The sequence below is a fragment of the Branchiostoma floridae genome, chromosome 6 (assembly GCF_000003815.2).
Source record: "Branchiostoma floridae strain S238N-H82 chromosome 6, Bfl_VNyyK, whole genome shotgun sequence".
Taxonomy (NCBI): domain Eukaryota; kingdom Metazoa; phylum Chordata; class Leptocardii; order Amphioxiformes; family Branchiostomatidae; genus Branchiostoma; species Branchiostoma floridae.
In genome coordinates this window covers 8,723,759-8,750,855 of record NC_049984.1, presented here as the reverse complement: position 1 = coordinate 8,750,855, position 27,097 = coordinate 8,723,759, and the positions used below count along the sequence as shown (strand labels likewise).

The 27,097-nt window shown below is 41.4% G+C and overlaps 2 protein-coding genes across 3 annotated transcripts in view; one reads left to right on the top strand and one right to left on the bottom strand.

The window, feature by feature from the left end:
• The window catches only part of LOC118418510 (sorting nexin-21-like), a 9,064-nt gene extending 3,004 nt beyond the window's left edge, over positions 1-6,060 (top strand). Inside the window, exons 2-4 of the mRNA XM_035824476.1 lie at positions 1,746-1,866; positions 4,601-4,746; positions 5,122-6,060. Of these exons, the coding sequence (XP_035680369.1) occupies positions 1,746-1,866; positions 4,601-4,746; positions 5,122-5,787 (933 nt within the window). The 3' untranslated portion in view covers positions 5,788-6,060. The remainder of the gene's footprint in view (positions 1-1,745; positions 1,867-4,600; positions 4,747-5,121) is intronic.
• A 2,353-nt stretch (positions 6,061-8,413) lies between these two features.
• Positions 8,414-27,016, bottom strand: LOC118418455 (integrator complex subunit 8-like). Of its 2 annotated transcripts, none has more exons than XM_035824377.1 (28): positions 26,806-27,016; positions 26,522-26,696; positions 26,071-26,211; positions 25,471-25,533; positions 25,170-25,224; positions 21,320-21,475; positions 20,749-20,841; positions 20,293-20,439; positions 19,853-19,959; positions 19,132-19,264; positions 18,737-18,801; positions 18,118-18,281; positions 17,212-17,345; positions 16,564-16,683; positions 15,903-16,098; positions 15,407-15,528; positions 15,206-15,290; positions 14,841-14,974; positions 14,545-14,604; positions 14,366-14,427; positions 13,584-13,708; positions 12,982-13,085; positions 12,402-12,452; positions 12,193-12,266; positions 10,733-10,797; positions 10,488-10,531; positions 9,159-9,410; positions 8,414-8,578 (listed from the first exon to the last, which is right to left on the bottom strand). In XM_035824377.1, the coding sequence occupies exons 1-27, from the start codon at positions 26,927-26,929 to the stop codon at positions 9,294-9,296; spliced, it is 2,916 nt and encodes a 971-aa protein (XP_035680270.1). In that variant the 5' UTR covers positions 26,930-27,016; the 3' UTR covers positions 8,414-8,578; positions 9,159-9,293. The 2 variants fall into 2 exon arrangements, with proteins under 2 accessions (XP_035680270.1, XP_035680272.1); XM_035824379.1 differs by having other exon boundaries at positions 8,414-8,581; positions 9,162-9,410.
• Positions 27,017-27,097: the final 81 nt, after the last annotated feature.

The following is a 27,097-nucleotide window of genomic DNA, read 5'->3' as shown; positions in this document are numbered from 1 at the left end:
GTGTGCATAACGCCATAAGTGACAAATTTAGTTTAATTGAGCATTACAAAAAGCTATTCATGAATCTGTTTGTTGTCCGACCTATATGAAGAACAAGTCATGATCATTATGTGAACTGTAAATTTATTTATTTTTGCAGTGGCTTTATTATGCAGTAGGAGAAAAAGGAGGATTAACAGTGTTTTAAATTTGCGCATGAGGAAATTCTGTAAAACAGTACTAGTATGCATATGTGGGAGGCATTTTGTGGTCTCCCGGATTTGCAGTGGAGAGGTTACCATGAAATTTGAAAATGAAACCTCAGACTGTGAAAGTTTCATGATTTACTGTATTATACAAGACGTTGACTGAAGTGGTAACTGAATGTTTAAGCCTGTCAACCATTATGCAAGTGAAAAAGATAGCTGTAAGTAAGCTGAACTTAACAGTTTCATTTTTTTGATATATTGCTGACCCCTTCTGGTAATGACACAGGGAGTAAAAGAGGAACCTTCACCAACTGATGTTGACCCTTCACCTGACCATGACATCACTTCCTCCCTATCCCACCATCTCAGGAAACTGTTGGAGGAGACAGATCCAGAAGCACTTGTATGAAAGAATGTTTATCAAATTAGTGTTTGGACCAATCATATACCAATTCTGATATCAATCATCTATAAAGAATGTATTAATTTTTTTTTCAAGTGCGGCACATGGACACTCCATCCAATACCATTTCAAGATTAATTCATCAATTGTTTGATTTATTGATTGAAAAATAAAAATGACAAACGTTTGGTACCTTGACTAGAATGGTGCCTAATCCAATACCCAATACATGACGTAAATCAAAATGACATCATAAATCATAATCATAAAATATTGCAAATTTGTGCTCTGCTGTCGATTAAGACCTGAGACTTCAGCAAGATTTGATTTTTGCCTGACCTACTGAATAAGTAAAGTTTTCCTCTGCAGAGATGGTCGGCATGATCATTACATTACAAGAAAATACAGAAAATGGAAAAAAATGTGTTGTAGCCTTAATTGTACTTATTGAAGTGACACTGATGTGGTAGCCAGCATGTAGTGGCTGACTTGCTAAAGGTCCCCTCTCACTTGACGTACGGCACGCTTGCGACATTGCTGCGTTCGTTCACTGCGTCACTGTTTTGTTATTTTCTTCGATTTTTTATGATTCAGATATTGCGCAATACGTAAAAGTATAACATAAAAGACGACAAAATATACAACAAGTAAGAAAATTCGTTCTTTATCTCTGAAATTCGTTGAGCATCTTCCGAACGCAGCAATGCCGCAAGCGTGCCGCACGTCAAGTGAGAGGGGGCCTTTAGTGATACTAGGCGACCACACTTGAATAAAGGAATAAAAGACTTGCTGGCTGTAATACCATGTTTTGCCCCTTCAGGTCTTGATCTCTAGACATCTTTCTTTTTTTAATCTCATCATATTAGATTTGGAGTCTGTAGAAGATGTCATCCATAAAAGTTACTTGCCTAATGTGGTTTTAATTTGACGTTCACATACTGGTGATTCTTCATCTGAAGGCTCAGTGCCACCTACAATTACACACTTCTGTGCCAACTGAAACCATCGTGGATCCATCCCATTGGTTATCAGGGAAAAATTAATTGAAAACCACTGTTGCTCTTCATCTGACAACAAGTATTTGACAGTACTTTTGATCAATGTTCGTATTAGATATTATTACTGAAACTGTTCTGTAACCGTTTTTGTACCAGGAGGTTGAAGAGGACACTGAGCTGACCTCTGACACAGATGACAATGACCTGTCCATCAGCGGGACCCTGAGTTTTGATGGAGACATCACTGATAGTGGGGAGGAGGACATGGGAACAGAAGGTATGTTCTGAATGCATGGGCTAGGTGTGGGCTGAAATAAGCTTTTTTGACTTCTAGATTAACAACAGCCTGATGCAATTGGCTGAATATTGTTGTGACAAGATTTAAGAGGGTACCCCTAAAAACCTAATATTGCTGTATGGGTGTAGCCAGGACAACAACATTGCACTCAAACATAACTTTCAATTCTCCTATGTCCAAGTATCCTATTGCACAATTTGTGCCTTGCACATTGCCACTCGCAATGTTCACACAACTGCAGATGCACACCTAGACATAAAAACATACCAGCTGACTACAATACCTACATTTTCACAGAGGTAAAAAGCAACACAAAATATTTTCCAATCATATGCATCTGAATTATATTGATTGGTGATAAGCAATTGGACTGGACCATGCCTAAATCTAGTTATCTTTTCACTAAATGTAGACTAACTGAATTACAATCGACCACAGAACCTATGTCTAGGATCTATCACTCAGGTCTCCTTGGCGTTACTCGGAGTGAGAGTACAGATAATTTGAAGTACAAACTCAGGAAAATGCTCATGCCAAAATAATCACAGTAATGTTGTCACAGTAATGTTGTTACCAGAATCTCACCAAGACCAGCATATTTTATTTGTTGTGAGTTCTGAGAAAGTCAAGAATCCATTGTAGATGGGTTCAATGGTTTCAACCAATGGAAAATGTTAGCTTTCTAAGCCTTCCTTAGCAGCAGCCACTTGGGGGCTTATGGATTTTTTTTTTCTGATGGCATATTACTATTTTTGCACTTGTGCTTATCAACAAGAAATGCAATAGAACAGAAATAAAGCATATCATAGGCCCCCAAAAGGCCGACTTGTAGAGCCTGCTATGAATGAGGAGGCCACAAAAAGGTCCGGATAGCTCTGAATCCATTTAATTGATTTGCCAATGAGTATTTGCAGTTACGCACTCAGCAGGCATAATGCCTGTTATTGTGATGACTTTCACCCATCAGGCAATTGAAGCCAGAGTAGGAAGTTGACCTTAGGTGACTTTATTTCCTTTCTGTGTGGAGGGAAATGAAAGTCTTGGCAGCAAGGCCAGTGAAAATTAATCTTCCATCTTCTCCATTGTAATGAAATTCCTTGCTTCTTGGCAACTGCCTGTCAAAACTTTGCAGTTTTCTCATTAATCCTGTCATCTTAAGTTATTTTGCATACATGTAAGCTCTTAAAAAAAGAGGATAGGACACATTTGAGATTTTTGCTGACTAAGCCTTACAGATGGCCCATACATATTATGAGTAGAAGTATATCATGATTCCCCAAGCTATATAATATTAGAAATTTTAAAAAAATTGCTCCAGAAATTCTAATGTGGTACTCGTTTTTTTTTAAATCTCCTTCAATGGCACACAAGGAGTAAAACTTAATCTGGGAACATTTGTGGCAGCTTTATTTTGACAGTGCCCTCTCCACCGCAATCTCCCAAGTGACATGTCTCCTTTGTATGATTATTGCAGATATAAAACACCATGAAAGTCTCCTTTCCCCCTTAACGGGATATGAAACCTCTGAGAAACTAAATTTATTACAGTAAATGACCTTTAGCCTAAAGCTGCATGCCATTGAATGGCGTAGTGAGTTGTTGCTTTTGAAAGCAGTTAAGCCTAAGGCTCACCAGATGAAAAGACTACCAAATATGGTTACCATAGTAAGATTTCATGCCCCTCTCGCTTCCTGTGCATTACCATCTCTCAGTATAATAACACTCTGTAAAGGCATAAGGCATCATACGTAGGTTGCCATACATGTGACATCCATTGTAATTTCTCTGGTACTGAAGGAGAATCTGTCGTACCATATGATGCCATCTTTTACATGATATTCTCATGTAGACGTGGACAAATATGGTTGTAATGTGAATAAGGTGTTGTACAGGTACCACAACTGGAGTGTGTAAAAACTCAAAGGTCAGTGCTTGTGTTGGGTCTTGAATTAGCCTTGTCCTAGATTGTTTTGTAGATTGCAGAATTCTTTGAATGTACACATTTTGATAATGTGGGATAAATACTGTTGTGTGTCTAAAGAACTGTATGTCTCCCTAATATCTGCAATTCTAGTAGGCTCTTTTGTGATCGTAAAGTGCTTACACTTGGCTGCTCTAGGAAAATTCATTTGTTTTGTGTAGTCATTAATTACATTGTATTTGGTAGCCATTACAATCATATAATACAGCACATACAAAACAAATTAAACTGGCTATCCAAGGTGTCTAATGGTCACAAATTTCATCTTTATTTTTTTTGTCCCTATTTCTGTTCATGGTCACCTTGTTTCATCAAACATGACAGTATTTCTGGCTAGGGATTTACATTGAAAGACAGGTGGTTGATTTGACATCTAAAAAAATACCTTGATACTAGAAAGTCAGCAGTAGTTCCCCAAGTAGATGTAGAAAAGCGAAATTGTAACATTTCTCCAGTTCCTGGTTCCACGGTAGAATGGCCCACACCCATGTACCTCTCCAAGCAGATGTTAGGCTCTGGCCGTTTTTTAGACGTTTTTATCGGGTTTTCTATTTTATACCATTTTGTGAGACATAAAGAAAAGGTTCAAAATAGAAAGTCAGATAAAAATGCCTGAAGCCGGAGCCTAACCTCTGCTTGGAGAGTATGTATGACATGTGTATTTTTTTATTGCCCACAATACAAAAGAAAAACTCATGAATGAAATCACCTTACATTTTGTGTATCCCCCAGCTGAAGAACCCCACCAGGATCATCCCCCAGGGAGGAAACCCAGGGGAGGCAGCGGTGGTGGGGGTGGGGGAAGGCACGCCCAGGAAAGGATAGTGTTTGAAGTCATGAATGCCAGGACAGTGAAGGAGGGACATTCCAAATATGTGGTAGGTAGCCAATCACAAAGATTGGTTGTAGATGCAATTTGCTCTGCTATGTAAGGATTTAACATCACTAACATTATTTTGTATCATATATTAATTCAATGCACCTGCAAAGTATACATGCAGGTAATTGTAGCATTTTTACCACTGTGAAAACAGGGGTATCATTATCAGTTTGTTTGTTTGTCTTGCTGTGCATCCACAGTTATGTGAATGTTACAATCTATATAGTTGTAGAATGTAAGACAGAAGTGGTGTAATATGATACTTGGAGAATTGGAAGTATGGTTTTGCTTGTTCTAAACATACTTCTTTTGCATGTTGAAAGTTCATAAATAAAATAAAAAAAGCCTTATTTGAATTGTTTTCTTTCTCCAGGTTTACCAAGTCCACGTGGTTAAGAGTCCAGGTCTGGACACGTCACCAGCCTTCATCGAGAAACGCTACAGCCAGTTCGACAAACTGAACCAGTGTCTTCGCAAGAGATTTCCTCACCTCCTAGAAAGCGTCGCCTTTCCCAAGAAGACTCTGACGGGAAACTTCAAGACCCAGACGATCGCGGAGAGGAGCCGGGCCTTTGAACAATACCTCCAGCACTTACACTCTATTCCACAAGTAGCCACCTGCCACGAGTTTTTAGACTTCTTCTATCTTGAGGACATAAGGAAGGGGTACGCAATGATCCGTGCCGGTCTCTACAAGGAGTCAATTCCCTCACTAAGGAATGCACTGCACCTACAGGAGAAACTGCTGGGTGAGACCCATGACACAGTATTACAGACACACTGCGCAATCGTGGTGGCTTACGAGGCATTAGATGAACTGTGGCACGCCCAGACATACTCTGAAACAGCGCTGAACTGTGTGAAAGGCTACCTCCATCACAGCTTCCTGGTTCCACTGCTGCAGGCACACATCAGCTTGTGCTGGAGGTTGGGCAAGGACAAGAAAGACTGGGAAGCCATCTTACACGAAGTTGCAGCCAAAGGCATCGATGTCAACAGTGGTCCGACTCTAAAAGACATTGTCATGAACAAGCATTGACAGAGTCAGGAAACTGGACTGTACCAAAGTAGAAAGTAACAATTAACAAATAGGTCCTTTCAAGGATCCGACTGTGCATGTCAAAGGTGAATGCTCCCAACTTGTAAACTGTTCTTGTCTCTAACATGCTTTATACATGTTCAGATATATATGGCCTCTGTTAGTTTGCATAACAATGGCGCTGTTTATGTCTTGGGTCTTCTCGTTTTGCCTGCACATGTGCAGTTGGATCCGTGAAAGGGTTTATTACGTCACACAAATAAGATGTCTCTGTTCTTGGTAACTTGGTACTAGAATCTCGTCAACAAAAACCAATCATGGAATACTAATGGAAATTTATTGCAGTGCAAGTAAAAACTCACATTGTATGTTAAGAATAGAAACATAAGACAAGTGTGTTTGACATGTGTGTAAAAGCTAGAGTGGCCGCCACTACTAGTATATGACTACCGGTAGTAAGAGTGTCATGTTGAAGACGGAAGTAGATCCCATAGCTTCTCCTACCTCCATCAAAATGTAGGACATAAAAATGCAAGCATTTGAAGGACATGCAGCCACTCTCTCATTGGTTGAACGGCTAATTGTGACTGACAGTTAGGATCGGTCTATACGTAGCTTAAGCTACTATTAATGTGTAGAATGCTTTTTCAGGGATTTGTACCTGGTGCGTAAGATTATATGTGAAAGAAATCTTGTATTCAGATTGAAAGGCTAAGCACATTGAACTTTTAGGTGTAGATGACTAACTTCAATGTTCCAAATATTTATGTACATACTGTATAAGTTTGAAAGCGGAGTGCCTTTCGGTCACTGAATACAAGAAGTATTTAACTGTAATATAGTCAAGTGACCATTTTAGGACATGGTCTTCAGGAATTACTGATGTTTATCAGAAATTACATGTAGCTCATTTTAACTGTTTGCCTTAAATCAATGCTCAACAAAGTACATGTAACAAGCTCTTATGTGTATCTAATCAGACTTATTTGATTACTACATGTAGTACAAGTCCTAAATTTTCTGTATATTTATTTTTGTGGAAAGCTTTGCTGATGTTAATATGTCAGAAATTCAGTCAGAGGTAAATGTATCAAAGTGCACTGTATTCTTGAAACAATTTGTAACAATCATGACTATGTTAATGGTAGCACAATGTATCTGCAGGCGAGTGGTGTTATTCTCAACACTGTTGGGGGTTATACCTGTCATGATCATACAGCAGGAATACTATTCGGCCGGCAGCTATGAGCTTTAAGTGACACAATTTTGAGATTTGGTAACATTATGGCAATTATTAACAAATACGGCTAAAGCTTGTTAGCTGTGACATATATGCATTTAATAGGAACTTCTTTATGTATTCCCATCTTCATATGTTGCTTTGATGCAGTAGCCAAATTGATATTCTTTATACTTCTGTAATAACTAAGTGTTAGTGCTGTATTCAGTTTTGATCAAGATTGGATGCATATTGTCATCTAAAAGGCCATTTGTCAGCTAAGAAAGTAACAAACTGGACATTTCAAATGGAAAAGTGATGTAAATGTTCTCCATTCTCTACAGAGGTCTATACCATATACCTTTGGGGGCTATGCTAAACTGGGCTGAGGTTTCCACTTCTGTGGGTGCAGCCTCTAAACTGCTCTTAGCATAACTTTTTGGGGGCAAAACCTTTTCAGCTGACAGCTGGTTAAAGGCCAAACCAACAAAAGTGGGAACCTCAGCCCAGCCTAAGCAGAGCCTTTCCATAGTATATTGTAAAGGCCGCAGGTGAGCATAGAACGTTGTTCCTGTGATAGGGGTTTACAGTGAAGGCAATATTAGCCCATGTTGCAGTCATGTATGTACAAAGTAGGACCTGGTGTAAGTTGACATGAATGATGCTGAAGTTTTAGGCTAGTTTGGTATTGCTGTGATGCCTGGACATGTTTTATCACCATTTTCTCTACGTGTATGTACCTTCATGTTCAAGTTTTGTAACTTCTCAAAGTCTACTTTTTCACACGCAGTTTTGATAGAGCAGAGAGCTTTAAACCCAATTATTTGTTGCAATGTAGTGTACTGTTGTGCATCAACAGTGTACTTTGTTTGATACAGTGGACCACTAGTGTGTCAGCCTATGATGAGCAATATTGTTCTATGCTGTTATTATCCAGGTTTCCCTTGTTAAGACAAACAACTTGCTGAAAATTTTATGTAGTTTCTAAAGTGTGCCAATTACTTATTCTTCTTGTTGTATACAAGGCTTTGCTAGTGCACTAGAATGTGCCATCAGCAGAACTGCTATCCATGTGATGGAGATTGTTTCACTGTTGTGGTCTACAGGACTTTACAAGCTGTGACAGTAATAACACAGTCTGCTGTACTAACCTGCTGATACCGGTATGTAGCAGAATAAAACTATGGTAAAACAAAGCTGTCTCCTATTTAAAAAGTTGTTGTCTGGGAACAAAGCAGCTTTGCCTAAAAAGAGCATTTAGGCAATTCTCTGAATGGCTGACAATTGGTAATAGGCAACACCCACAAAAGAGGCCCTTGAAGCCTGGTATGCTGTCATAATACTGCACAGTAATAAGAAGTTGTTTTCCTTATGTACCACCAGAAGAGAAAAAAAGAAACAACACTATTACCTACATGAAAATTTATTGTATGCATGGTGGGTCTTCAGTGTTGATTGGCAATGGAGGTATTTTTGTACACTTTAGATATCTAGGATTTGGGGCAACAAGGGAGGATATGATTCCTGTGCCTAAAAAACAACTGAATTTTTAATGGCGTTTATTGGAAATGTGTACGAGGGGCGTGCAATTAGTAATGGTCCTGACCCATTTCCCATAGCAGGAGATTAATGAAACTTGGCACAGTTATTAGTCTTTCTCTTCATAGGAATCACCCAGAGTTATGCATTTCTCCCATCGTTTGATGCAGCTCTGGACACCGATTTTGTAGGACACCCCAGGTTGGTCCTCCAACTGATGCCTCATCAATGGCACAAGAGGGACGACCAGGTCTGGGAGCTGTTTCCACAGACTTCCAGCCACGTTTGAATTCAGGATGCCAGCGTTTTACAAGGTCATATGATGGGGCATCATCACCATAAGTTTCATTTATTTCATCAAAAGTCTTCTTTGGTGTGCGTCCTTTCAAATACAAAAACCGGATCACTGCGCGACACTCGACTGGTTCCATTTCACACCTGGTCCATTTCGCACCTGACTAAGTTCAAACACCAGTAAATCAGAAACCACAATTAGTTCAGAGCTGTCTTTTGCAACATAACCCATAGAGATATGAATTATTACACATACAAAATTTCATTTAGATCAGACAACTGGAAGTGGGTCAGGACCATTACTTATTGCACGCCCCTCGTAACTTGCTATCCACCATCCACAGATCAGTCAATTGCCATCAAAGTTATCCATAGTCCTGTTGCCGTACGTTTTCTTGTAGCTTCCTGTAATGTCATATTTTGCACCTCAAAAATGTCCTCTGCTGGGTTGTCACTAAACATACATCTTACACAAGATACGGAAGAATCTGCTCTTCCTGGCGTTGGCTGCACGTATCAGGACATCCTCGCTGTTACTGGAGTTCAACTCCTGTTGGCCCAGCACCTGTAGCTGACAACAACAACACAGAAATACTGATCAAACACTTCATACAGTTGGTGAGGGAAAGGTACTTGTTTTAACTTTACATACTGCTGGATTATTGATTACAAAGTGTACCTCATAGGGGTGGGTACCGGTACAAAAGATTCAGGTACAGGTCCAGCACAGGTCCGGTTCAGGTCCAGAGGATTAGGTACAGGTCCGGACCTGAACCTGGACCTGATTTAGTATGTGAAAACTTGTGAATAGACGATACTCAAAGCAATGGTCCATTACGCAACAAAGACATCTGTTTTGTGGAGTATTGGACTCCCACTGGCGTTATAAAATCCTACAAGGCTAACTGCATCTGTACGAATGATTGTAAAACTTGGTAGAAATGACTATAGACTACTCTCCTTTGCCCTTGTTATTTTCATCGACTGGTAATCCCCAAAATGTGTGAATGTCTGATCATATAATCTGTTCATTTTCCAATAGGTCCAACATCCGGTCCACCAAATTTTTTTCGGTCCGGTTGTTCTCGACCGGTCCAATAAGAAAAACCGGTTTTGTACCAGTACACTGTACCGGTACCCAGCCCTAGTACCTCATGTAATCTCATGGCAATCATCCCAGTGAAGATTTGATAACAGTAACCCTCAAAAAAATTAAGTGATGGTTCGAAATCTCAGGGTGTCATCCTAAGAATAATGTTTGTTATGTCCGTGTGAATAGCTGTTCATCAATTTGCAGCCTCAATCACTCTTGCTTTGATGTGTAACTTGATATGGAGCTTTAGCAATTGTTTAAATGGAAACCCATATCTAAGGTCAGCATCATTTCCAAGACTAGCGGTGTACCATCTTGTATAACAGCTAATGGACCAATAAAGCCAATAATAACAATAAAGCCATAATGGGTCTGCATGGTGGGCACCCCTCAACTACTGGATTATAAATGGTTCATTTCTTTATTAATCTGTGATGAGATTTTACATTTTTTAGGAGATTTTATATCCATAAAAACATGGATGTTTAGAAGGAAACACCTGCTGTTATGTTGAGTTCATCTCTAAGGGAAACTGTGTAGAAGAAAGTTTCTTACCACTGCTTGTCTCTTGTCCAATTCACCTTTCTTGGTATGAATGTCTGAGAGTAGGTGAAGGAAACACTTGAAGACAATTATAGTAAATATAAACCAAGATTGTGCATGTGAGAATAAATCACAAGGGAAAAACTGAAATTAACAGGTGGAACAGTCCTGGAAACCTTTGTAACCTTTCATCCTTACCAGTGTACCACCAACTGAGTTTGTACTTTAACGTAACACATTCAACTTGAAAAGGATACTGACAAGATACTCCAGTATATCCACATCCCAGAAGTAGTCGTAATAATCATCCATGGCATCATAGCTGAAACGAACAGGGAAGGTAAGAAATGGGTTTCTCACTCACTCAAACAGGATATTAGATACCATTATAGGATACCACTTATTCCCCCACCTTTCTCATGCAGCAAACATTTTCAATCATTTTTAAAAAGTCAATACATATCCTAATTGCTCAAGCGGTACGTCAACCCTATCATTTGGCCATATGGCTAAAACTATGTGGATCCAAGTGCGGGGGTTCAACCCCAGTGTTAGCCCCAGCTCGGACATGTTGTGAGAGATTGGGATGGTGACGTAAAGTCAGTGGCCCCTGTGTATGAGGGAGCTTCAGGTGTCTCACCATCATGTTAAACAACCAGCACGCTTACTGAGAAGAATAGGGGTGACCCAGTGTACGAGGGGTGATCAATAAGTCCTCGGCCTCACCAAGAAATAACAAGCACAACTCAGATTTTCAGGCGAAACTTCATAGTATGAAGTCTTTTATCAATATCCTCCAAATTTCAAATCATTGGAGTCATTACTTTCCCGGCATTCGTTTCTTGCAAATTAGAAGGTAAGTGGCGCGAAAAAAGTGGTGTGAATTGTGATCAGACATGTGTGGGTCGAGTTCCCCATGCCGTAAATTAACAAAAGACATTGTCAAAATATTTGATAATGATTCTCTTCCTATTTCAAGCAAAAAGAATTGGGTTTCTAACTTCCAGCAGCGCAAATTGACCCGCACACTCAGGTCAGGTCAATTGTCCACGTTTTTTTCCTTCTCCCTCACCTAACGTTACTGGGTGTCGCCTGCAAAGTAATGATCACAATAATTTGAATTTTGGCACAAATTTATATAAGACTTTATACTTGACATCTATGCTTCGAAATCTGAGCTGAGCTTATTATTTCTCGGTAAATCCGAGGACTTATTGATAACCCCCCGTACATGTATAAAGTCTTATATTAATGTGTACCCAAATTCAACCAAAATTCAAATTATTGTGATCATTATGTTGCAGGCGACACCCAGTAACGTTAGGTAAGTCATAACGAAAAAAAAAGGTGGACAATTGATCTGCAACCTGAGGTGTGAGGTCAAATTGTCTGATCACAATTCACCCTTCTTTTTCTCCCCACTTACCTTCTAATTTAGAAAAAACGAATGCCTGGAAAGTAATGACTCCGATGATTTGAAATTTGGAGGATATTGATAAAAGACTTCATACTATGAAGTTTCGCCTGAAAATCTGAGTTGTGCTTGTTATTTCTTGGTGAGGCCGAGGACTTATTGATCACCCCTCGTACATGGCTAAGTTACATGAGCCGTAATAAAGCCACATTGCACGGCTAGCTGTCAAAAATACATTACTCTTCATCTTAAATATATAATACACATTGAATTCGAACTGCACTTTTTATAATACATCCTCACCTGTTTCTCTCCTGCAGTACCTTGAAAGCTGTGGAATAGTCCACTTCCTTCAGAAATTGGCACAGCACTGCCACCTGGGAAGGAGTCATATGTGAGTTTACTCCCTTCTAAATTGTTGATTACAGTATTGCTTTACTTACAAGATATACAACTACCTTTATGAAGGCTTGAAAGATAAGTTTTGAAATACATTCCTGCTGGAGACTTACATGAGTGTGGCACTGGAGCTCCTTACAGCATTTGATCATCCTTTTGTACACCTGTCAATGAGAAAAAAATACTCAAGACTCAAGACTTTTACAGGTATTAGCCAACATCATGCCCATCTAACAAAATTGTACAACATATCACATGGTAACATTAACCAAGGAACCTCCTTGCATAACCCTAACTTGCCAAAAGATGAATCAAAGGAAGCCAAGATATCAGTTGATCCCAGAAAGCAAAGATGGCTTTTTCCATGCACAACTACAGAGTGAAACCAGCTGCCAGGCCATATTGTACAGGCACATTAACAGTAGGTCAGAGGCCTTTATGGCTGGGTTGGCAGGCTTGTAGAAGCCCCTTTCTTGGGATGTGTAAAAGAAATCTTAGATTGATGGGAGAGCGTAGAGTATAGACTTTCAGATTTGGTCAAAAAACAAGTTTTGGCTCATTTTTTGGGTTTGTCCAAGTCCATGCAGTGATGGTGAATGATCCAGATAGTAATGACTATTTGCCTGGCAGTGATGAAATGTCTTGGTGGCAAAACATCTAGAGACCACTTGTAGGACAGAAGTGTAATCTGACCTGCTCATCGTACACTCCCTTAGGCACCTGGTGAGTGAAGTAGTCACTGCAGACCATCCCAGCCTGCAGGTAAAACCGCAGGGCTGCAGAGTACTGGCCTGCAGCTGGGAGTAAACATGGCAGAGGTACATGTGTATGAGTAGTGAAATGGGGAAGAGAATATTACTTGAACTATTAGAATAAAAAAAAAATTGGTGATAGTTACAGCATAAATTACATATGCTTCATCTATTATATTAGTAATGCTACAATGTAGTTCTCCTTTATCTGAAGGGTAACCTATATCTGTTCATCTTAAAAATAGGGTATTTGGCGACATCAAGTTGACGGGCGGTGAAAATATTGCACTTTGAAACCACTGACCATCCACTTGATATCCCGAAATATCCCGAATATTCTTGATATCCCAAATATTCTATTTTTAAAAACAACAGAACGGATTAAGGGTGAACTAGCGTTACATCTATCAATTTTCTAAAACCTGACGGAGTTTGGCATCACATCAACAGAAGAGTGTATTGTCTGTCCTTAGTTTGTTCTAATTGTGTTGTATAAACTATTACAAACAGATCAAAAGTGTCACTTTTAGTACATGTACCTACCATAGCTGAGATCAGCCTGTGTTTTGAGCCATGAAGGTCGCCCAGGGTTGATAGACAGGGCATGTCCTAACAACTCTCTCAGCACCAGGGCCACGGAGTCATCAGACACATGGGTGTTTTTATGACTGAAACAGGTGTTACAGGTGGATTACAGGTGACATACTGTTACTGGCAAGTGAAAGTTTTATTTGTTTTTAAAACCAAATAATGAGACACTGGCTGCATTCAGAACAAGAGACTGGTACAACTGTTAAAACAACATTGTAACAAGCTCTAAGTGGGTACCCCTATCGACCTGAGTTACTGTGGGTGTGACCATGGCATATAATTATTTGCATTTGATCACTTCTTTCCTGCCTGCCTACAACATTGGACCAGAGCTAAACCGTACTTCCAATGTTCCATGTATCCTATTAAACCATTTCTATCATACACTCCGGAAGGTTACCAGCTGCAATATTTAACGCTAGTTCACCTTTATTCGCGGGGTAACCTATATCTATTTTACCTAAAAACAAGATATTTAGGGATATCACGTAGATGGATGGTGGTTTCAAATTGCTTTTTTCAATATAATGCAGTTTGAGACCGTCTGCCAACTTGATATCCCGAAATACCCTGGTGTGAAATACAACGGATAAAGGTTACCCCGCGAATAAAGGTGAACTAGCGTTACATCAATGCAGATACACACAAAGAAAAACAAACATGCCAACTGACAACGATACCTCCATTTTCATAGAGGTAATAAAACCCATCCAATGTCGAGGTAAAGCACTTACTTCCCCAGACCCTGTGGCCACAGGGTGGCATAATCATTGCTGACGTCTTTGTTGGAATCATCCTGAAAAAGGAAAAAAAGATCAAGAGTGACTGGACCAAACTTATAACTTAAAGGAAACTGAAAGTTGTCTGTTAAATGTTGGTAGCAACACAAGGTCAAACAAGATTTTGACCTTACCTGTAAGATGTTGATAATTTTAGCAAGACAGGAGACCATCAAACTTAGACAAACTGGGTCCTGAAAGACAGACAACAACACCATCAGTGATTCATATCATCTTTTTTATCACTTGCCCAACATGTATACATGGAATAAGATAATACATGCAATGCCAAAAAGTCAGAAAACTCACTCTAAAGTTAATGGTTAAGTTGTGCGACATCATAATCACACAACGACTTATCGTTATGACAAATGTGACTGTGCCAAAAACTGAGCTGGCATGCTAGAAGTTCAGCACACATGTTCATCACCTGAATGTTCTTCAGAAAGTCCAAGAACTCTGTCCTGGTGAGAGGAGAGATAGCTGAGTCCCTCTGCATCATGCCCATGGCCTTCCCATCACTCCCTCTCTTGTGCTGGTGACTGTCCACGAAGACTGATACCACTATACACAAGAAAGATATTAAGGTACATTGAAGTACTCATATGTAATGTGTTTTGTCATGCAAAATGATCCTATTAAGAGCCTCGCCTGTGGCCTATACAATATGAGGAGGCTCCGCTGAACTGGGCTGAGGTTTCTACTTTTGTGGACGTCGCCTCTAACCAGCTCTCAGCCAATCAGAGAATTGGCTTTACCTAAAGAAAACATTTAAGCGATGTTGAATGTACTGACCAAAGTCCCATAGTTCCCTGCCAGGCTGCCTGAAGGATTTGAGCATGGGGAGATCCTTACTAACACTGGCTATCAGGTGGGCCAGCTGCAACAAACAATAAGTAGGAAGTTTCATAATAAACATATTCAAAAACCCATTCAGTCGCATTTCCTGAAAAATTTGTGTTGTACATGACTTCATAAGAAATCAAATCAACTTACCCACAAATAGCTATTGCTGTAGACCCCGACAGTGTTGCGAGACTGGAACAGATACTCAAACTCTCGTATGTTGAGCAGGAATGCTGCCATGGTCTCATGCAGTTCCTTCCTCACAGGAACCTCTGAAGCACAAATCATACAGGTTGAACATGCATCACTAACGTATTACTAACTTACAACACATATTCAACAAATGAAGAATCTTCACCTAACAGCCCTATTTTGTCAGGATTAAAATCAGAAACTCAACATTAATTTCCTGAACCTAATAATGATTAGAAGTAAGCTATGTTGGAGGTCAAGGGATGAGATGGAGAATGAGTACATCTTCGTGGAGAGAGCAAAAGAATTGTGACATAGCTTAAGATGGGAGTCATTACAACTAATGGCCACAAAATATTATTGGACATGATTTAGGGAAAAGGACCAAGGTGGCTCGGACGTTTTTAAGACGTTTTTAAGAAGAAGAAGAAGAAGAAGAAGCTATGCCCTTAACCAGGGATCCTGGTGCTGAGCTGGTTCTTGACAGCCTGCACCAGCTCCTGGGCAGCCTTCCTGCCGTCCCGCCGGCTGGCGTGGTCCGTGATGTCCAGCAGCAGCAGCTCGTTGTGCACGATCGCGCCCAGCCGGAAGGACAGCGCCCGCACCTGCTCCACGCCGTGACGCAGCAGAACTCTCGCTGTTGGGAAGTCCTGCGGTGACAAGGTTTGGAAAGGAGGAAATCTTTGCTATAATTCATGCCATTTTAAATGTATCTGAACCATCTAGATGGCAGTACATACCAGGTATGTTTACAGGGCAACATGATATGTTCAGTGTGCCATAAAAAGTCATTGCTATCACAGACCATTACAATCTTTCAACAAACTAATTGTGTGGGAATCATGTTAAATCAAGACAAAATGATTTTTTAATTTCAATTTTGTTATGCATAGCCGATAAACAGCCTATAGGCAAAACACAAAAGTTTTATAGGGTAAGTACTGCTGCTTAAGAACAGACTGAAAGGTTTTATTCACTCATATGCATATCAGGATAGACCCCTACTCTTTTCAAAAAGTGTGGTGTGTTCGTCAATGCGAAAAAGTTGTGGCTCTCTTTAAAAGAAAAGAACAACATTTAAATTGTGTTAAACAGATGAGCATTGACAACCCTACCTTCATACTTGCACAGTGCAGTGCCTTGGCCAGGATGAGGTACACGACATCATGAGTGACACTGCCTACTGAGTTGTGATGGTCCCACAGGAACGATACATACTCACGGGGCATCTCCCACTATACAGGGGAATCAGACACAGGTCATACTAAACAAATAACATGATCTGGATTCAGATCATGTTATTTTTTTAGTATGACCTGTGTCTGATAGTAACATAGTAACTAAATAGTACATAGTAACTGGGATTTGGGAAACTGATACGACACAATACAGCAGTGTAGTACAATTGACTCCATGTTCATACAAGTCCATGCTTTCCGTGTATGTATTTGTTACATAAAACGCTGTTTTAGATCCTTCTCAGCAGTTGGTTCTGTAGAATGTGTGTTTGTTTGGACTGGTGTGCACTGTCAGTAGAGTGACAGGAAGTGAGTGGGAAGAGGACTGCAAAGACCAGACTCGCTGAAGTAGCAGGAAATACAGGTCAGAGGTGGGAGAACAAGCTGTTAATCAGACTTGACAGTACATGTCATGGGGTCAGTGGAAGAGGCTTCTAATTCATAGTGGTATTGGTTTTGGTCAGTTTGTGTTTTCGCAATTAAACATTTTGCATTTGTATGTATTATATTGAAAGTTTGTCCCACCTTGTGGTAAGGTACGCAGTAGGCGGAGTCTGTTGCCATGCCATGAAGCTCCATGACCAGTCTCTGGATAGTCTTGGGGCTGAGGGTGTTCATCAGAGCCTGTTCCAGGTCACACTGCTGCTGCTGCCGGCTGCCTGCAACAGGAACACACAGGATTGACAATAGAATGACTTTTTATCCAGTATTAGCTATTTATAAACAGCTATTCTTTCTTATTTTACTGTTACAATACATTGATTAACACAGTGGACTAATACTATTAATTACTGGCTAAAATGAAATTTAGGGCTCACAAACTTGTTGGTCAATCAATTTTCCTGCTGTATCAAAAAGTCAAAGTCCTTCCTGCACCAGATGGTACAAAGAGCAATGCCCCTATCCGTTTTCAATAGCCCTTGGGCCACACAATTTAATGCAATTACTACAGCAGGGGGTTGCTAGTCCACTGGAATATGGTAGTGACAGGTTCAACTACCACTTTACTTACTCTTTCTCAAATGTTGAGTGCTAAGCAGAAAAGGTATATGTAGCATCTTTAGACTCTTTGGTATGACACTGCATGGGGTTGATCTCATGACCTACCAAATCTCCTGCTATGTTAAGCTAAGGGCACAGCCCGCCGTACGTGCAATTTGTCTTTTGCCCTTTGGGAGGCCACGTCCGGCGCGTATTTCTGAAAACGTTCAGGCTGTACAGGGCAGGTGCGTCACCCGAACTGGCACGCATGGGGGGCTAATCCTCAGCCAGATGGCACACAAAGTTTTGCCTTCACGTAAAGTTCTACGGCATGTTTGCGTGCTCCAAAGTCCGTCGGAGATTGCCCACATTTTGGCATCTAGACAGCACGTATATGCACGTACGGCGGGTGGTGCCCTTAGCTTAACAGTGCCACAATCCAGTCCATACCTGTATTAGTGTGAGGTCTCTCCCCTGTGTAGTTAGGAATGGCTGTCTGCTGTGGGATGTACTGTGCCCTGATGGTCTCCAGTTCTTGTGTTGTCAGGAGGTCTTTAGACGTCTCCAATACTGACTCCAACACCACACTACCACTCATGTGTCGCAACACATGTCTGTATGCAGACAATGTTAAAGGCACATATTGTTATGTAATCCTAGTTATATCTATACCGTTCATCCAACAAGAAATAGAAGATCTCATACCTACATGAAATATGTTGTATCTTGACAAAATCTGACACAACCATGTTCATTTCACATATCACATGCTCCTCTCTATGGCACATAACATCTTTGGGTTCCTGACTTTCAATTTTTCCAGCCTACTGAAAAAATTTGAGTCAGGCCAGCTCAACCTTCACATCCTGCCAGTCTCCAGTTACAACTCATGAAGGAACAAATTTGAACACACACCAGGACAAGCAAACAATCTTGAAAACATTACCTTTTTTTTACATCAGTAGCAGGCTGATACACTAGGTTATAATCCTAACAGCTTTGCTGCTGGCTTGCTTTACAATATAAAGATGTCTATTTAATGATCTACCTCTTCTGCATGAAAACTCACCCTATAAAATCCACCATCCTTGCATGCTGCCTCTGGTCTGTGGAATGAACTGACTGCTTACAAATCTGTATCATTGGAAAGAATAGTCCCATTTCAGTGACCTTGTATACAATTGGCTAAACAATGTTGTCACCAGCCGAATAGAATACTATTCAAGTCTAAATAAAGGAACAAACAACCAAGCTCTATGTAGATACCTGACTACAGTGTGGGTGTAGCCATGAGATCATGATGGCTCCCACACCATTGGACCTGAACCAAAGCAAACTTCCTATTCTTCAAGTATCGTATTACACCACTTTTGCCTTACATGCTGCCACTCTGTGATATTCACGTAACTTTGAATGCACACCAAATACATCAATATCTACATTTTCACGGAGGTAACAACAAACCTTGATGAGGAAGTGGACCATATCCTGGGACAGGTGTGGCACCAGGTGTGTGAAGCTGGGCTGTACAGGTCGGCCCTGCACCACATTAGATACTGCATTACAGCAGCACACCTTCAGCCAGGTGTCCTGTAACCTGTTGATAGGAAGTACATGTAGTTACAATCTTATAACTTCATTCTTTTATGCAGAGCCTTCTCCCACCTTATACATACCTTGAGGAGGCTATGCTAAACCAGGCTGAGGTTTCCACTTTGTAAAAGTTGACTCTAACCAGCTGTCAGCCAATCAAAGAATTGCCTTAATGTGATTCTCTGACAGATTGGTTGACAGCTGATCAGAGGCCACACCCACAAAAGTGGAAAGCTCAGCCAGTTTAGCAGAGCCTCCTCAAAGTATATGTACTAATATAAAGCTGCCACCTTCATACACTAATTTCTATTAATGACAAGTTAAACTGGATGAAAGTTGCACTGTAATTATGATCTGTTGCTCACTGAGTCATCTGTTCTATCTGCATACTGCGACATCACAAAGGCGGCGGATTGTTAATTCCTTGACAAAGACTGGAATCTGACAGTTAAAAATTTGGGTAAGTGAAATTTTTGTGTTGAAAATTGCAATTCAACTTTGATCCAGAATGGCTTTAATCAACACAGATGAAATTTCAAAGTAAGGTGTTCAACTGTAACAGTCTACATGTACAGTGGCCCACGCTGCTTACTTGTCTTCCTTCCTAGTTTTTTTCTCCAGCTCCTGCTCCAGGAAGTGTCTGTAAGACGTGGGAACCTCTGCTGTCAGGTTGTCTCTCACCAGCAGCTCCAGTAAACCCTGGCAACAGAACAGAACTGGTCTCATACCGAGGTTTCTCCATTCAAAAGTTTGGTAAATTTGTCCTATAGATTAGGGCATACTGATTTGATTACATGGATGACATCCTCTGTGCACCCAAAACTGTTGGGCAAAGAAAGTTAGTTGCCTTCAGTATGAAATGTAAGTGGTCAGGAAGATTGAACAAATGATTTAAAACCTTGAACATTGAACGTGGACACAGAATATTGTATTCCAAACAATCTTTATTCTTGTTTTTTCACGTCTTCTTTGACGAAAGTTCTTGACAAATTTGGCATTATTTGCAAATGCTTGATTAGGCAAATTCTTTACCTTGTAATTGCTTTTTCTGGACTGTTCCACTTCATCGAAGAGGGAGGAAGGTTTGACGGAGGGAGCTATCCCAGCAAGCCCCTGACATGCACTCAGGTAACCCTCCAGCTTCGGGACATCGATCTTACAGAAGATCGGATCGCTCAGCTGGGTGGGAAGTAGGCACAACAACTTTGACAAATGTAAGATATCTAACTGTTGTTTAACTCTTGTAAAGGGACATCCATGCACAAAGATTTTGTTGTTATAGTACATGAGGGTTAGATTTGAACATTAACAATAACTACACAAATAACGTTACATGTTTTTATGTACCGTACTAGAACTCGTTATCACAAAAAGCTGTTACCATGATGTTATGGTATTACAAAGATGTTCTTTTTCCATCTATGGTAACTAGACAACATCTAGTAATATTGAGGAAATTCACAGTGCAAACATATTACTAATACCCACCTCCTTTATAAGTTGGTAAGAAGAAGTGAAAGACTTCAGTGCTTTCTGGTACTCATGTTGATGGAAGTACAGGGTACCCAGGTCATACTGAACCTGCACAACAACAGTATGGTCTTGTCATTAAGTATCTGTGTTCGTATAACCTGTACAACTGCCCTTCAGCATAACACACTAGCTAACACACAGGTATGTGGCATGTATGTAGCTGGTTATATCAAACTCAATCCTCATTATTTTAAGTTCACTGAATTTACTTCAATTTTACATTCAGTTGACTTTCAGTTCTTCTCATGTTATACTTATGTACACTTATGTTGACTTCTGTTATTTGATTGTTCTGTAATTTTAAATCGACTCCAGGAAGAATAGATTTTCATTGTAAAGTCTAATTGGAGATCGCAATAAACAAACAAACAAACAAACAAACTACGCAACCCTTGCACAATGCCATCTACATGTATCTGTAAGCATTATTTGAAGCTATTTAGTGGCTGTCTCTATTGTACATGGTGATAATGAGTTCCATTCAACGATAGGTCAAGGAAAATCTGAATTTTGCTTCAACCAATACCTGGCAGGTGATATCCTCTGTGCTGAGCAGCAGCCCCCCCTCCTGTACCCCCTCCTCAGGATCACCCAGGGACTGCACCGTCGGCAGGTGTAGGGGGCGCTGCAGAGCCACACAGTTCTCCAGGATACACACGGAGTCGGGTAACTGGTCACGTAACTAGGGGGGCAATGTGAATGTTACACACAGAGTCGGGTAACTGGTCACGTAGCTAGGGAAGATAGGTGGGCACAATGTGAACGCTTTCTGGTGTGGGGGGAAGGGGGCAGGGCTCATACAGTGTCCAGTATACACACGGAGTCGGGTAACTGGTCACGCAACTGGGCAGGGACAGGAGTGCAATGTAAATGTTTTCTGTAGGGAGCACTGAAGTGCCACACAGTCTTCCAGTATACACATAGAGTTGGTAGCTGGTCACATAACTAGGGAGGACAGGGAGAAATGATAAAACTTTCTGGTGTGTGGGTGAAGGGGCAGGGCTCACACAGTTCTCCAGGATACACACGGAGTCGGGTAACTGGTCACGCAACTAGGGAAGACTGGGGGGCAATGTGAATGTTACACACAGAGTCGGGTAACTGGTCACATAACTAGGGAGGACAGGGAGAAATGATAAAACTTTCTGGTGTGTGGGTGAAGGGGGCAGGGCTCACACAGTTCTCCAGTATACACAAGGAAGCTGGTAACTGGTCTAGCAACTAGGGAGGACTGGGGGGCAATGTACACACAGAGTCGGGTAGCTGGTCATGTAACTAGGGAGAATACAGGGGGCATTGTGAATGTTACACACAGAGTCTGGTAAGGGACTGGTCGATATTTAGCGGGGGGGGAGGGCCGGTCGTCAGAGGGGGGAGGGCCTAGGAAAAAAAAATTGAGCCGGGGGGAGGGCCTAGGAAAAAAAATTTGAGCCGGGGGGAGGGCCTAGGAAAAAAAATTTTATCGGACTACCAGCAAAATTTGTCCCTCAAAATGCCGGAAATTGGCATTTCAGAGGGTCAAGATTTCAAAATTTCCCCGGGCCTCCACAAGCTTGAGACGCCTCGCACCCGAGGTTCGGCGCCCGACATGGTATAAAGAAAAAGGCCGGTGGCTCGCCGCTCCACATGTTGAAAATTCGCTCAGTAATATTTCACTGCCGCGCCTTTGACTCTATCTCTGTTTAACACCGCTACAATGTTGTAAAAATATTAATGTTACAGTGTTCATTTACCGTTTTAACGCTTGTATTAATAGAGGTGGGCGGAGAAAATATCAGTCAAATTTGTTTTCCTTTCTTATGAAGCTGGCGCGGCAAAGGCAGGAAGCCGATAAAGTTACCAAAACGCGACGTAAAATATAACGTTACTTCCGGTTTGCAATGCTACCATTCAGTCACGGTGACAAAATTTAGCGTACTTGCATATCTAGTCAACATCTGCGCACCAACACAACATCTGCGCACCAACACATGCCGGTATTTTCCTCATATTTTACCGCAAAAATGACGTGAAAATGCGTATTTTTTTCATAATTTGGAACGCTCTGGAAGATGACTTGCGACAAAGTGCCGTCTGTGAAACGGCCGGTGAGACTTGTGAATTCAGCTTTCCGCGTTTCATGTCGCTTTCTCTCGCTGTACATCGTCAGCAAACTTGTGTGTTTGGAGATCAAAATCTTTGTCGACAATGTTTAATTTGCTTAGAAGGAAAAAAGACGACTGTCACAGGGCTTGGCGCATCGTGAGGGCTTGGAATATTTTGCTTGGCGCAACGTGATTTTAAACCCACTGCGCTACCTGAAATTTTGCAGACAGGACACCTCTTTCCCCACTACTATATTATAAAATCTTACACAACGTCCTTGTTGTAACCTGTACAGCTAGCAGCGAGTGCTCGGCTTGGGAACTATCATAAGTATCAAAAGCACGCAGTACAAGACGTGTGCAAGCCGATTCCCACGTAGGACATGCTGTTGTACGTGTCGTTACCATGGCAACAGCCTTGGCTGCAGTCTTTAGATGTACCGGTTGGACAGGGCGTGCCACTTTGTGCGTAAAATCGAGTTAACTTGCGACCAATCACAGCCCGCTGCGGCGCCAAAAAGGCGGTAAACGTCAACCAAGAAGAAGCGCGAACTATGGGAATAACCCGGGAAACTGCAATGTTTGGGACTGGACAACATACACAAGTCTCGCCAAGGCGTCGACTTGTCAAGTAGAAGTGGATGACGCGGAAACTATTGCTTCTACTACAAGTGTTGAGGGACAAGGAGAAGGGGCAACGGTGGAGTCAGGGCTGGCAAAGATCGCGAGGAAACGATGTCGGAGCCGCGGTGGACGGCTCGAGCCTCTCAAATCAAAGAAAAATGGCGCAAGAGGCGGCAGTGTCTTTGTCACGTCGGAGACGAGTGGTGTGTGACGTCTGTTTACAGTTTGCACCAGGAGGAAAACATCCTTAAACGATTCCTTTGTCGATAGTTTTAAAACTATGAAAATCGGAAGCTTGACAGTTCATGAGTCCTGTGATACAGGCACAGCTACTGAGAAAAGAATCTGAACTAACGTGTCAAAAAATAAATGAATTCCCGTCAAAATGCCTTAAATCGTACAGGTTCCGGGTGATTCCGATCGGAGTTTGCAGGCATTGCAAATTAGAATCGTGAATAAAAGTGAATTTTACCGAAGAAATAGTATCATAATTCTTTGTCATGCTTGTTCATGTGCCAGTACACCTAGAACACCAGTACAAATGGCCTTTTGATTTAGAACTTTTCTTACGCGCTAACATGTTGCTGCAACATCGAGCGGGCGTGCCACTTTGTAAATATTTTTTTTTTCAAATCATCGCAATATCCCTACTATGTGCAGGCCCATTCCGTCATTTTTGACCGACAAAATGGATGTACAAAAAAAGCGTGGCATTTTTAAAAGATCTCCCGAGTAGAAGTCTGCGTTCTAACGCCCCGGGAGAGGTAGAGACTGAAGGCGACCGGTCGACCCCGGCCCGCCGTGGGAAAATCGTCCTTACGCTTCGGCGCCCCCCTCCCCACTACAGTTTTGGTTAGTCGCATTGTGCTGACGTTTTTGTTGGCATTTTCCCCCGAGTCACAGTCAGTTATTGCCACCACAGAACCAACAAGTCCCAAAGGTATGTATATTATTTGAAAATAGTCTCCGACAAGCTGCTCCGGGCGGGGCGCGCGCCGCGAGCGGCGCAAATCTACTAGCTGAAATCCAGGTACAAAATACTTTTGCAATGTTGTTTGGACTAGTAGAGTGGCATCATTTATGAATATCAAAAGAATAAAGTAGCCTCCATGAAGAATATATTTACGGGCTCCGAGCCATTCAATTTCCCTTTTTTCCTAGGGGTAAGAGATCTGCTTCGCGACTAAAAACGGAAAACCAGTATCAGTATGGCGTAAAGGATATTTCCAAGCGGGGGCGCGGTGATTTATTTGCGTCTTGAATATTTTTCAAATTTGATAGGAGGGGGGAGGGCCTAGGAAAAATATTTTGACTTGGGGGGAGGGCCTAGGAAAAAAATTTTGACCGGGGGGGAGGGCCTACGAAAAATTTTTTGACCCGACCCTCTGACGACCGGCCCTCCCCCCCCGCTAAATATCGACCAGTCCCTAACTGGTCATGCAACTAGGCAGGGACAGGGGTGCAATGTAAATATTTTCTGGTAGGTGGCAATGAAGTGCCACACGGTCTTCCAGTATACATGAGTCTGGTAACTGGTCGCGTAACTATAGGCAGGGATAGGGAGCAATGTTTCTGGCAGGGGGCATGGACTATTAGTCCAACTACTATTTAGTACACTCCAAATCAATTGCATTTTCAGATACACACGAGTGAAGAAGACACACTTACCACCTTCAGTAAGGCTTCTGCAATTTCTCCAGCTGCCTGGGCAGTTCCCAGCATGCTGTGGACATACATTCAACATAGACTTAAAATAAAACATACAAAAATATGCAATATTTGATGACATGCAGCTAGTTTTTCATTTGTTGAACAGCTTATTGCCATTCTTTCATTGGTTGAATTTCTAATTGTAAGGGAAGGTCAGAAATAGTCTTTTCTGCTAAGAAAGAATCGGTAAGATCTTTATGAATACTGTATAATTATGTAAAAGACAAGTTTGGTCCTCTGGAAAATTTTTGTTACTTACTTATTAGGAAATGTTCTGACAGGTTTGACAGGGAAAGAACTGGACACTACCACTCGGATGGCCCTGTGGGATGAAAAAAAAACAAGTTAAGGACATAAATGACAATATTGTTAAAGATAGAGCATTGAGTTTTGTCTGCAAAAAGAAATTTGACAAATGAGGATAAAACATAGTTTGCTTATTTGTTTGTTTACATAACTGGAAAAATGTCTTTAGGCATTATGATAAGAACAAGCTGCATTAAGAGTGGATTTTACATCTACAACCCTAGTCAAGAAATTGCCGTAACACTTTTTCTCAAGCGAGGTAACGGTAGTTCACCTTTATCCACATGGCAACGTATATCCATTGTTTTTTAAAATTATGTATTTAGGAATACCTAGTCGATGAACATTGGTTTTAAATTGAATTTTTTTCATAACATTCCAGTCTGAAACAGCAGTCTGTCGACTTGATATTCCTGAATACTCCGATTGTATATACAACGAATAAAAGTTACCCAGCGAATAAAGGTGAACTAGCAATACATTTTGTACACAACATATCCGTGTAACGTAACCCCTTTCCCTATACTGAATGTAATGGTTGGTTCCCCCCTACCATCTGTGATACAGGACCAGTGCGATGGTGGTGTAGTCAGGGATGGACGCCAGGTCAATCTCCGTGTGCTTCACATCCGTGGGGCTGCGAGCCACACGTAGCAGCTCGTTCAGCAACAGATTCGTGTGATGGTTCGACAGGCTGTCAGAGATAACAACGCATGATTTTCTTCTGATCTACTAATAAATTTCATTTTTTTTAACGACATTGCAGCTGACTCATCCCAACAGGCAATGGTGATATTCATATGTATCCCCGGTATCTCTACGACGATGAGGAAGCAAACTTCACATTCTAATAATTTTAAGCAATCTTCAAACCTGCTTATTTGTTCCACATCAAAATTTCTATGAAGCCTTCAAGATTTTCGTCACACTATTTTTTAACCACAATTTATGTCATTAAAGCTCTGGGGGTAGTAGATAAACAAGTTGTGTTCTGCAAGTTTTACCTGGTCTCCAGTTGGTTGAGGTCCCAGCGCAGGTGTGCGGCTGCCTGCAGTGCCAGGTGCCTGAGTGCCCGGTTACGTTTGTTATCGGCAGGAGGCAGGATCTGGTTCTGCTCATTCACCATGGTCCTGGTGGCCTGGTCAAGGAACTGGACGATCAGCTGGGAGGCCGAAGGGTCTGTGGACGATGGAGAAGTTAGTCTCATTCCTGCTGCTTTGGATGGTAACCTAGTGGCTACTGCAATGCTCGAAATTTTTGCTAAAAGCCCCCCTCCCCCATCACTTACCTGGACTTTCTGTGGACAAATGTTTGGACAGCAACGAAGGATCGAGCAGAAATTCGAACCAAGCGGGTGGCAGGGGTGACTGGGAACGCGACCGCGGCCGCTCCGCATCAGGATCGTTCATCATATCAACTTATGACGGATGTGTAGCGAGAACAACAAGAAAATGGATTTGATCATGCCGCCATGTTGGGCTGGTAAAAAAATTATGGTACAAAAGCGCCCCCTATTAAGATGGTTCAGTACAGCAGTCTCCACACTGCTCTTAAGTAATAACGTTTGTCACAATATTTTA